The 13,067-nt window shown below is 44.4% G+C and overlaps 1 protein-coding gene across 1 annotated transcript in view; it reads right to left on the bottom strand.

The window, feature by feature from the left end:
- The window catches only part of CDH4 (cadherin 4), a 658,708-nt gene extending 658,344 nt beyond the window's left edge, over nt 1–364 (bottom strand). Inside the window, exon 1 of the mRNA XM_034787039.1 lies at nt 192–364. Within this exon, the coding sequence (XP_034642930.1) occupies nt 192–251 (60 nt within the window). The 5' untranslated portion in view covers nt 252–364. The remainder of the gene's footprint in view (nt 1–191) is intronic.
- Between the last annotated feature and the right edge of the window lie 12,703 nt (nt 365–13,067).

The raw sequence follows: 13,067 nt of genomic DNA on the forward strand, positions 1-13,067 counted from the left end.
TGGCTCGCCAGACGCGCATCTCCCCAGCTGTATGCAGATAGCTCCGGGTGTGTGTAAGGATCTATGTTCCCAGGCTACCCCCGCCTCCCCCCCATGGCAGAAGGAGGCGAGCCCACCCCGGGGCGAGCCCCCGCTTCCCAGCTGCATCCTCTGGGCCACTCGGCGGCGTGGGAGCCGGGCACCCAACTTACCCTCGCCGAGCCACAGAAGGGAAGCAGCAGCAGAAGTAGCATTCCTGAGCCAATTGTCATTTCCCCGGCTGCGCTCGGACTCCGGGCTGGCACTCCTCCTCGCCGCTTGCCCAGCGCCCGGGCTGCCTCCCTCCAGCCTGCCTGGGCAGTCCCAGCGCCCCTGCTTTGCTTCCCCCGCCCCCGAAAGCAACTCGCCGGCTCCCAGTCCCCCCCTTCCGCTCGCCCGCTCTGAACTGCAGGTGAAGCGCGCTCGGTGCAGCTCTGGCGAGTCCCCGCCTCCCAAGCCCGGCCCACACGGCTCGGAGGGACAGGCAGCCTTAAAGGAGCCGCCTCGGTCTGCTCCTGGCTCTGGCGTGCAGCAGAAGCGAAGAGCCAGGACCAGGCTTCCTAGCCCCCTTCTGCTCCTGACGCAGGCCAGGGTAGCACTGGGCAGCTTTAGGCGTGCCCCGAGGCCCAGGCTGACCCCTGCAGGAGGTACCCCTGTTCCACGTGTGCATGGCAGTAGATATTGCTGTGTCTCACCAGGATCACTTGGGTAAGCGAAGGTAGGAAGAATAAAGAGAGGAAGTGATCCCCATGGGAGCGCCAGCCTCCAAGCAGGCGCCCCAAAGGACTTCATTATCTGAATGGGTATCACACAGTCACTTAGCATTATGAAACCACTGGTATTTAAAGGATGTAGCTACAGTGTTCCTAAGTTCTGTTCAGTGTACTTGGGCACAAGTGCCTTTGGTCTGGTAGAGATGATTACCTTCAACACAAGTCGACCGGTAGTTTGAAGTTAGGCAGTATCCTAAATGGAAGTACAATGTACTTCTGCCTTGGCTGTTACAAAAGTCCAGGACCACTTTAAAAGCACCTGCACTGTGTAAAGAAAAAGAAAAAAAAAACCCACACAGTTGTGTTCACAGAAGTCCAGCTTGCATCTGAGAAAGGATTAGGTTAACCTGCCCTCCTTCATGGTTATGCACCACACTGTAATGTTCTCTACAAGAAAACAGAAGAAAAACCAACAGACCCAGAAATCACAGTACAAATACCAGTTTGGAATAGCTTCCCTTCCTGCAAAGCTGGGAGAGTGGATGCTTATACTGAAATATTTTGAGAGTGGAAAAATGTTATATAGGTACAGTTAGATAATGTGGTAATGCCCATATTAGAAATTCCAAAAGAAAAGAGACTTCATGAAAAAAGAAAGGCCGAGTTTACAAATGAGTAAAGTTTGTCTGTGTTCAGTTTTAGCAAAGAGATAAGCACATTACTATTTAGTTAGGTATTCTGAGGTTTCATCCATTGTGTTTGGCTGGAGACCCAGGTCTAGAGGAAACATAGGTCCTATGTTTGTTCTAATTACATTTATGGTAGAGAGGGGGGATTGAATAAAATAGGCATGTGCATTCCTGTGATCAAAGTAATTTGTGTGAAAGCCAATTCTAAAAACAGGTATTTAAATAAATAAATCTTGAGCCAGGTCCTTAGCTGGTCTGATTGGGCCCAACTCCAAACAAGCCCCTTATTTATTTACTTAATTTTAAGGGAAACGGATACATTTGGTCTAATTCAGATATCACAGCAGTGTAAATTAGCATTTACTCCACTAATTCAGTGGCGTTACCTTTCTGTAAAACTGGAATGTAATCAGGCCCTGGGAGCCTCCCTCAAAGGAGGGAAACTTTGTACAGCATTTTGAAAATGTAAAGCAATGATAAGCACTATCATTTATTATTTTCAGCCAGCTTGAACCAGGCATCCAATTGTGGTCATTCTTTTTCATGCATGCAGTTCAACTGCACATAAAATAAAAGTTATCAGACACACATTTTGAGCATATATGACCAGTGTTTGCAGGATCAAATTGGATAGCTGGGCACCCGACCTCCTGATTTGCACACATAGCTGCATACCAATAGCTGTTTGTGCAAAATGCAGAGTTGAAAGTCTAGTCCTTAAATAGTTCCGCTAGATACACATATTAGAATGAGACACGTGTCCACTTAGTGCATCCTTTGCTATTGGGTAGGTTTATTAGTATCATGTTAATCAAAGACCAGGGCCTTGTTAGGTTAACCTCTGTATACATATATAATGAAAATTAGTCCCTTCCTCCCATCTTAGTAGGTTACAACCTTTACCCTGCTTGAAGGAGATAATCTGAATATATTATGTAACATCAAGTAAATATCCACCACTACTTTAAATTTGCATTTACTATTACTACTTTTGGCAGAATATTCCATAATCACATGACCCCGTGATAGGGGGAAAATAATAAAATCTCACCTAACATACGTAGTCTAAATTTGCCCTTCCATAATTTCACCCTAAACTCCAAAATTTGTCATGGGCTGTTGTCATGGATTTAAGGGCAGCTGTTGTTGCTGCTGCTACATAAAGTTTAAAGAGCCCTGCAGACAAGCTTGTTTTTACTTCTAAGATTTTCAGAAAGTAGATTTGTATGGCTAAAATGTGAATATTCTCTTGTGAACATCTACATACTGTTGTCTCTAACTGGACTACAGCTGTTGCTGTGTCCATATTCCGTCCTCCCTCCCCCCAGCATATTATTAACATTTCAAGTTCCACAGTATTATCAAAATAAGTCTAACACCACAACTCATCATGAAGAAAAGCAGAGCTGATTTTTTCCCCCAATATGGTTAGAGAAGATTTCTAATCTGATGGCATGTTGCATTTTTTTTAATCTACTGCTGCTTCTTTAAATGTATTTATACCCTAAAGTAACGGGTAGTTTTTCTTCTTTGCTTTTAACAAAGTGTCTTCTGCTCTTTCCAATGACTTGAGAAAATATTTCTCTAACCTCCTTGTATTTTGGATCTGAAAGAATGCAGTGCCCCACTGTTTCAATTTGTGCACTATTACACTGCTTGCAAAGCCTGGCCTCTTTTCATATCCCATTTAATTCATGTTTGCCAACCTTCATTTCTAAGCAGTGGCCACTGTCTCTATACTTGGGGAATAGAGACAGTGACTGGAATTCCAGTGACTGGAATTTTTCATTAACTCACCCAACAATCTGTTTGGACTAGTTTCCACTTAGGGATCTATAACTCTGACTTGTGTGATCTATTCTTTACCTTGGCTCTAAGGGCCATATTTAGTGTTTTCAGAGGGATCATGGAAGGAGAATGCGTATATAGTATAGTATAGACAATGCAAGTGCAGATAGTGTCTGGGTCCTCTCCCCCACCCTCCCATTTCCCTACCTCAAATTTCTTTAGTAAGTTTTAGAACCAGATTAGCTGTTTTTACCTCCATTCCTCTCTGTTAATTTTAAAGTGTCCATAAAAAGGTGACCCTTCAGATCTTTAGGAAAATTGAATCATCCGGTTAAGTTGTTTATATCTATTGACATGCCACCAGTTATTTGGATCTAAGGGTTAGAGAGGAGATTGATAGTGTGCAATTTCAGAGGGCTGTTCTCAGCTTTACTAACTATATTTTTGTATTATCCTCCTTTTTCTCCCTTCCCTCCTCACTTTCAGTCTGTTGTAGGGAACTAGTTACGAAGACTCCTGTGTAAAAAGGAAATAGGAAAAATCTATCATCTGATGTGTGAACACTACAAGATGTGGGTTTGGCCGGATGAAGGTATTCAAGAATGTACACGTGCACATTAAATTAACTTGCTAAACACCTCAGGAGCAAGACTGCTGATCCTGAGAGCCAGCTTGCTACACTACACAACACTCAAGAGAATAAAAGACTCAGAGATGAGACATTTACAGAACTGACTGTGCCAAGATAATGAGGAGAATGGAGTACACAGGGGATCTGTCTCCCCTTGATGCCCACGTGTAATTCCTATTGACAGCAATGGGAGTCACACGTGCATCTCAAGGGGACAATGGAACCTTGAGTAAAGAAGATGAGTATCAGCTGTAAGCTGCATTACTGAGGGCAGAAAATGAGATACAGGAAGGTGTGATCATCGAGGAGGGACAGCACAGTGCACAATTACATTGTCAAGCAGACATCGAATATGTGAAAGCATGAGAACAACAAATTAAATGTGCAGGAGGAGGGAAAACAAAGCCAAGAGGCATATGCTGTTCCAACCCAGGCGCCCAGCTCTGAATTCCTTACTCAGGAAAGACTTCCACCCAGTTAATTAGTTTACTTCCATGGGAGGTTGAGTTCAATGAGAGGTTTCCTTGAGTAAGAAGTTCAGGCTAGGTGCTAGCAGGAAAATAGCCTATACGAAAAAAGAAAGTGACATATGGAGAGAAATGAAATTAATACAATGTGCAATCATGACCTTGGGTCTCATATAAATTTGATGTTTTCAGGTTCTGAAAGTAGGAGACAGGTGGCTGAGTCCTGATATGATCTGGAGTGGCATTGCTACCAACCTTGGTCCATGTCAGAAGCAATAACAAAGGAAGGAGGAGTTTGGAGATCCAGAGAAACAACCATGCCAAGGACTGATGGTGGTCTTCCATTAGGAGTGGCACTGTGGTCTCCTTACCGAACAGTACAGGCAGGGCCGGATGAACTCTCCTGTGGGCCTGGGGCTATTAGATTTTGTGGGGCCCACATATACAAGTCTTGTTCCTAATTTAAAACAAAATGATCATAATTATGGCATCGAGGCTAATCTAAACTTGCCTTTTAATTAACATAAAGCCATTCTGTGGTTACATTTCAGTCTGGAAACATGTAGAATATAGTTAATTCAAAATAGCCTACTTCTTACCTTAGAACAGCTGTTATATTAGTTTCTTTCTGGGAGGGAGTTTGGGTGCAGGAGGGGGCTCCAGACTGGGACAGAGTGTTGGGGTGCAGGAGCAAGTGAGGGTTGTAGGCTCAGGGAGCGAGTTGGGTGCAGAAGGGGATTCTGACCTGGGGCAGGGGGTTGGGGTGCAGAAGGGGGTGCAGGATCTGGGAGGGTGTTGGGGTGCAGGAGGTGATTCTGACCTGGGGCAGGAGGTTGGGGGGCAAAGGGGGTGCGAGGTGCAGGCTCTGGCTTTACCACAGGTGGCTCCCAGCCAGCGGCGCAGCAGGGCTCAGGCAGGCTGCCTGCCTGCATGCCATGGCCTCACGCCACTCCCGGAAGCGGCCGGCTGCTGGCACATCTCTGCACGCCCCCGGCAGGAGGGCGACAGCGTGTCTCTGTGCTCTGCCCGCGCCCACAAATGCCATCCCGATAGCTCCTATTGGCCGGGCTGCAGGGATGGTGCTGGGGGCAGGGGCAGCACACGGAGACAGGCTGTCCCCCTCCCACCAGGGCCTGCAGAGATGTGCCAGCAGCTGGCCGCTTTGGGAGAGGCATCGGGCCACGACATGCAGGCAGCCTGCCTAAGCCCTGCTGTGCTGCTGGACTTTTAGCAGCTGGAGATTGCCATCGACCGGCAGAGGCTTCAGGATCGACCAGTCGATCGCGATGGACAGGTTGGTGACCACTGAATTGGATATAATTATAGATTTATTTTTGCGGGGTCCCCCTTAGCCTGAAGCCCTGGGCTGTAGCCCCTAAAGCCCCTGCATTAATCTGCCGAGTACAGGCATTGCCTGGCAGTATTCCAACACTGGTTGTATTAGAGACAATTAAAAAACCCTATTTCCAACTCATTTTCACCTTTGGTAAAGTAACACACCAACATACTTAATATGGACATAATGTAGAATTAAATTATGATGCTCGCAAAAGTGTAAAATTTCTGATCTTGTTTTTTCTACTTATATTATTTTTGCAAATGAGGTATCACCCTACACTCCTTCCCTCCTCCTCCTCTGACACCCTCCCCCCCCAAATAAGTAATAAGCCAAAGGCAGACAAAACAGTACTTGTTTCAGGTCTGTAACCTTATGACAGATTATAGTTTAAAGCAGTGATATTTTTACAAGCCAGCTATTCTATTTGTTTTGTTCTCCGAAGGTAAGTTGTTAGGCTATTTTTATCACCGTGTCCCTCTAACACTGGGGATGAAATAAAAGTTTTGGAAAAGATTCCTCTGCAAGTCACCCAGGCAAACCTGAATATGCTCACTACAGCCAGAAGTTGATATAACATGACTGAAAACAAAATGGCCACATAGGTAATTTTAATTCATGTTAGTGCACATGGTCATGTTGCTAAGGGCTAGATTATGCCTGGGCTTGTGCCACTGTGCAAGGGAATAAAGGGGAGTAAGGCACCTTCCACACCAGCTACCTGGAGCCACTCCACCATGTTTGCTATGATCCCCATTCCTTGTGTGAATGGGCAGGATGGGGAAGGGAATGGGCGGAGCTTTGACTCCGCTCCCCATGCCCCAAATGCTGCCTAAGGTAGCTATACCAGCACACTTGAAGAAATGTATTGCTACAGGTATACATCGCGCAAGGGGTTACAACCTGCTTCCTGGGCTGCTCAGTGATGCTCTTCTTTTCCCTTTACTCAGGGCAACAATTAAGATGTTTAGCCAGTAAAACAGAATAATATCTGTGAATTTATTTTAAAGAGATGTCTTGATGATCTCAAATATCACCAAAAACTGACTCATCATAAACTGAGCTTGATAGAAAAAGTGTTTTCAAGTAGGCTGCAGGAAGGAATTGCTTTTGCCGTCACCTCAGAAACAAAGCTACATCAGAATAGCTAATCACCACATAGGCCTAAAACTCTGGGAATCCAAGGTAGCCTTCCTGTTGTAACGATAGCCTGAGTGGGGAAGGGTATTTACCAAGATAACATACAGTTGTTGAATTGATTTTTTTTCCTAAGCGAAAAGGACTTTGGGGATCAAGTCCAGTAAGCAGACACGGCTGTCAACCAGTCTCTTCCACCACCATCATGGGAAATTACAGTCTTCCCCCGCCCCAAGTTATGGTCAAACTGACAGTTTCGATAAAAAGTAGCAATAGAAAAGAGAAGGACATTGTGACGGGTTTGGGCTCTTTGGGGAGTCACCTGATGTGCAGGGATTCCATTGAGTCAGTCTGTTCTGCCAGCCTGGGTCCCCTTTACATGGCCTTGCTGGGTTAGACTCACAAGCCTCTTCCAGCCAATCACACAGGCACTGCCACACCCAGCTGCACAGAGAGACAGCGATCCGCTCTGGAAAGATTCAGCCTTAGGGGCTTGCCCCAGTACTCTAGTGCCCACTCCCTTTAAGGGGTACAAACCCAAAGGTTTTATGCAATTTGCCCCCTCCCTCAACGTGGAGGGAGATATGCACAACTTCTTGCCCCCCCAGTTAGAAACTACATAAAAACTGGGTTATATTATAAACAAGAAGTAAGTTTATTAACTATAAAATTTAAGTGAATATAAGAGATAACAGACATAACAAAGCAGATTACTGAGCAAATAGACCAAAGTATGCAAGCTAAGATCAATATACTTAAGAAACAGGTTACAAAATGTAATTTCTTATCCTAAATGTTATCTTAGGTTGCAAAGGTTCTGTGGTTCAGAGTTCCAGTTATATTTCATTTCAGACTGGACCCTTGTCTCAGTCTGGACTCTTCCCCACCCCCCGTTCCCTTCAGGTGGCTTTTGCAGTCTTTCTTCTTGGGCAGACAGGCCATGGAGAGGAGGAGTCCCGTTTGCCGTCCTCCCCACCCTTAAAGGATTCCCGCCTTGTGTAAATCCTATTTGTTTCCCAAACGTGACCCCCCCCTTCCCTTCCCGTGGAAAGTTACAAGAAGTCCCAGGTAACGTTTAGTATCAAGTGACAAGACCACCTGATTCCGTAATATCACATTGTCCATGAGTCACTGGCAGTATGGAGCGTCCCCAGGAAGGCCAAGCCTTTTCACAGTCCATTGTCCTCGCTGATAGGTCATCAGCCCTGTCTGGTTTTTCCATTGTTGTACCTGAAGTGTTATCAGTGGGCGTCACCCAAAGTATCATAGTTGAAATACAGATACATAGTCAATATTCCTAACTTCAGATACAGAAATGATACAGGCATACAAATTGGATAATCACATTCAGTAAATTATAACCTTTCCAATAAAAAATGATAAAGAGTGCTGTGGCACTTTATAGACTAACAGACGTATTGGAGCATAAGCTTTTGTGGGTGAATACCCACTTCGTCAGACGCATAAGGTGCCGCAGGACTCTTTGTCGCTTTTTACAGATCCAGACTAACACGGCTACCCCTCTGATACTGAAACCTTGCCAATGATATCTTACAAGACCCATTTTGCATGAAGTACATCTCAGTTATGTCATATTCATATCATACGTATATTTTTGTAAAGACTATGGAGCGAAACGACACCTTCCCCCAGAGATTACTGCCAGAGCATTGGTCACTGACCAATGTGGAGGCAGTATGCCTAAAATCCCTTTTTGGCTTGGGTTATACAACCTCCAAGTGTTACCAAACACTGTAATGGTATCCATAGGTGCTTTTGCAAAGTCCTAGGTTTCTGTTCCCAGGTTGCCTGAAACCATTTTGGTGTGTAGCATTGAGAACATAAAAATACATTGATATCTGCATTAAGTGTATTTGTCTTGGCATTTACGCACCAATGCCAAGGTGGTGTGCCTCAGTTTCCCCTTCCACACATCAGTCTAGATTGGTTATGCTTTCTCTGCTGTGCCCAGCTCTAAGCCTGTTTACAGGTACTAGCTGAGAAGCAGTGTTCTTATAGGACTTTGTTACCGCTCCCAGTTTGTATCAAAGATTCTTCCAAAAATCATGCATGTCACATGTCCTGAACATATAATAGATTCAGCTCGGAGAATAAGGACCAGTATATACTTAAAAGTTTTGCTTCTTTAACTTTGCAGGTATAGTTGAAGTAGTAAAGTTATCTAGTGTGGACATGGTTTACCAGCATAAGAGTTCTCATATTGGTATAATTTATTCCAGTTTGGGAACTGAAATAAGCTATACTGGTATAAGGCACTTTTATACCAGTATAACTGTGCCTAGACTAGGGCTTTTAACAAGATATCTGTATTGGCAAGATAAGTTCAAAATGTGTGTTTGCAAGCTCAATGGGAAACTGTTTGTACCCAGGGCTGCCCAGAGGATTCAGGGGGCTTGGGGCAAAGCAATTTTGGGGCCCCTTCCATAAAAAAAAGTTGCAATACTATAGAATACTATATTCTCGTGGGGGCCCCTGTGGGGCCTGGGGCAAATTGCCCCATTTGCCCCCCCCCCCCCCGGCGGCCCTGTTTGTATCAGCAACATAAGGGGAGCTGCCTCTACACCCTCTTACTGTAATAAATACAGGTGGTTCTGTTACATGGAGCTCAGGCCACTCTCAGTATACTTGGGACTCTGCTTGGCTGTGCTAACCGACCAATAAGGAGACCATAGGGACACAAACATTTTATTTGACAGCACTTTAGCCTTTGAGAATGCATATTATTTTAGATGAGAATATTATATTCTTTGCCTTTAACAATGATCCGAAATTTTGTTTGGTTCAAGCCAAAGGCTGGATCCTGGAATCCATCTATTAGTCATTTGGGGATTTTGATGACATTTCATTTTAGCAGTTTATTCTGAATTCTCTTGCAATAGGTAGAGCCTAAATCTTGTTCTGAAAACAATTGCAGGTTGCGGTCATTAGAATGATCCATATGCAAGCCACTGTATATTCTTAGACAACTAAATTGTTGTATTCCAAATGTGTTGCAGCCTTTATTTGTTAAATGAGAGAGGGTTTTTAATATATATTAGCTACTTAATTTGCATGCAGAATTGTCATGAATATGCATGAAAATAGGAAGGTTCATGTACAAATGACGAATTAGTTGCATTTGTGTGAGAATTTACCCACTGCATGCATGAATCTGAGTAATTGTACACACAAATCTGTGTACAATTGCATTTGCATTTTGTTCATCTAACTAATTTTAAAAAATGGCTCTGCAAGTTTATTACTGTGTAGGAACAATTGATGCATAGCACAGGATTGGAAATGCAGTATGTTGATAGGAATTATTAAAAGACTATGAGCTGTACAACAAGACTGGGATTTACAGTACAGTATCTTCTACTACTGTTTTTCCAATTTATTTACAATCATAATGTGATCTATTGAAGTGATGAACAGATAGTGCCATCACTAAAGGGAAAAAAGTCTGGAATGTAATGAGCCCTTTTTGTTCAAGTGTTGCAGAAACAAATATTTTACTTTTTACTCAGCACAGCAAACTGAAAGCTCGCATGGCAAGAAGCATTTTTCACTAAGCAGAAACTGGGGAAAAAACAGGGCTTTTGAGCTGCAAAGTTTAAATGAGTGAGAATTTAAATGTCAGAGAGACACTTTATCAAAGAAGGCTATTTTAAAACTGGCTTAAAATGACTCCAAAACTGTTTTCTCTTCCTTAGAAAACCTGAACAAAAAATAGCAGAGAAAGGCATAAAAAGATCCAATGGATGAAAGTTGAAATTGGAAAATAAGCAATTTGGAAATAATGTACATTTTAAAAATTTAACTGTGTGGGTAATTTACAAGTGAAACATCTTACCAAGGAATGTGATATCTTTTCCATCAAGTCTTTAAATCAAGATCACATATCTTTCTAAAGATGTGTGCTAGAACAACTAGAACTTACTGGGCTGGATGGAGGCATTACTGGGTGAAGTCCTATATGATACATGAGGTCAGATGAAATTATCATAATGATTCCTCCTGGTCTTAAAATCTATACATCTCTGAACCTGACAATGATTTTAATTTAAATCAATGTTTCTTATCCATTAGCTGGTGACATTGATGTGCCTGAAAAGTGAAGCTTTACGTCAGATTGCAAAACAATTTTGATATTGCTTTAGCTCTTTTTTTAAAAAGAGATTTGTTTTGTGCTATCTACAAATAAAGTTTACATATATTTATATTTTCAGGCATTAAAGTTCTCTCCTGATTGTAAAACTAGTTGCTGGAATATGTTTGCAATGTTTCCCAAAGGGTTCCCCCCGGTGGCTCCCTGGTTGCTAAAGCTATAAATGATGCAGTTTGTCAAGAAGTTGGCTGCTGTCAGCAGGAAGTTCAAAAGGGCCAATTCTAATTTCAAATGTCGTTCATGGGGACCGGATAGCCAAGGGCATTGAGAATGGGCTATACAGCATTTCACTTCTAGGATGGTTCACAGCCTGCCCAGGGGACTCACTATTCACGTGCATAAAGGATGAAATTCACCTTTCTGCACCTATGCACCACCTAACTTCAAAATAGGGTGCAAATGGGACTTAAGTGGTGCATAGGACTTTTGCATAAAGGGTAAAATTCAGACCTATGCAGAATGTCAGCACAAGCGGTAGTTCCATTCAACTCAGTAGGATTTTAAGGGCTAGATCCACAAAGGGAGTTAGGTATTGTAACACCAAAAGTTTAGGTGCCTTGCCCCCCACTGGAATCCACAGCCCTGGGTTATCTGCCTAGGCTCCCTACGCAATACATGGGGAGATTTAGGATACCCCCCCTCATACACCTCTTGTAACTTATCTCGCTGGTTAGAGCCTTCACCTGAATGTGGGTACACCCCCTATACCTGATGTAGAGAAGAAATTTGAACTTGGGTGTCCCATCCCTGCACAGGAATAGTGCATAGCTCAGTGGTTACAGCACGCTCCTGGGAGGGAAAAGGGATGGGACACCAAGTTTAAATCCCTTCTCCACATCAGGTGGGGGGCATGTCCCACCCTCCAGGTGAGTGATCTAACCACTAGGGTAAAAGACATAATAATGGGACCAGTGGCATATCCTCCTCCTCCTCTGATCATTGTGTGTGGAGATAGGCATGCCCTGAGAACACCAACCTGCACAGAGCTCTAGGCGAGACCCAGATCCCATGGGGGCTTAGGAGTGAGATAGGCACCCAAGCACCTAGACTGAGGCTCCATGACAGAAACCTTGGTGCCTAGGGGACTGTAACAGTGCAAGTTTAGGTGCTTAGAGACTTTAGATGCCTACAGAGTTAGGCAGCAGCTGAGCAGGGGTTTTGAGGCTCTCAGTGGCACCTAGAGTAGCAGTTAGGTGCCAAAGTCCTTTCGTGGATCTAGCCCCACATGCCTAAGTGTTTGCAGGATCTGGTTCCAATTTGGTAGCTGCTTGAAATAAAGGACTTTGTTCATTTCCTAGTGGACAAAAAGTCCACATCATCACACCACCACCACTAGGAATTTTTTTGGTAGCTCCAGCAGAGACAACACGAAGATTGTAAGGAAGTGGAGTGCTTGTACACGTGCAGTAGACGTAAAGCTACATCTACACGGCCCACTCCTTTTGGCAGTGTGTAGAGCATGCACCCCCCCAGCATGCTCCCCCTAGCCTGGGTATAAATAGTGGTGTAGATGGCGAGGCATTCCTTAGGCAAGTAGAGCAAGGCCAGCCTGAACCCTGTGGGTACATATCCAGATATGTACCCTACTCATCCAAGCAGCGCTTCTCCCATCTACACTGCTATTTTTAGCAGTATAGTATCCTATGCCCCCCCCCCACACACACACACACACACTGCTGGAGCTTTTCTCTGCCTCAGGAAAAGGCTGCAGCAGTGGGGAAAGACTCAGGTGGTTGGGGAAGGCACTGGGGAAAGGTTCTGGCAGCTTCTCACTGCAGGAGCTTTTCCCCGCCTCAAGGAAAGAGTCGAAGAGTAAGGAAAGTCTCAGGCAGAGGAGGTGGGGGAGAGGGGAAGCAGTGGGGAAAAGGTCCAGTGAGGTCCCTGCTGCTGAGCTCTTTCCCGCTGCCAGAGCCTTTCACTGACACGTGTAGCTACACATGACGGTGCGGATGCAGCCTGTAGTTACACATCCCTCTGCATGCCACCACCAGCAGTATGCAGTGTAGACCTAGCCTAAAGAGGGCAGTGGTGCCATGCTAGCCCACCTCAAGGATTTGAATAGATAGTGATTAAATTACCCTTTCTCCCCAGAGATGTTCCCCCTAGCTCAGGCTGAAGGC

The sequence above is a fragment of the Trachemys scripta genome, chromosome 12 (genome assembly GCF_013100865.1).
Source record: "Trachemys scripta elegans isolate TJP31775 chromosome 12, CAS_Tse_1.0, whole genome shotgun sequence".
In the NCBI taxonomy this organism is placed as follows: domain Eukaryota; kingdom Metazoa; phylum Chordata; order Testudines; family Emydidae; genus Trachemys; species Trachemys scripta.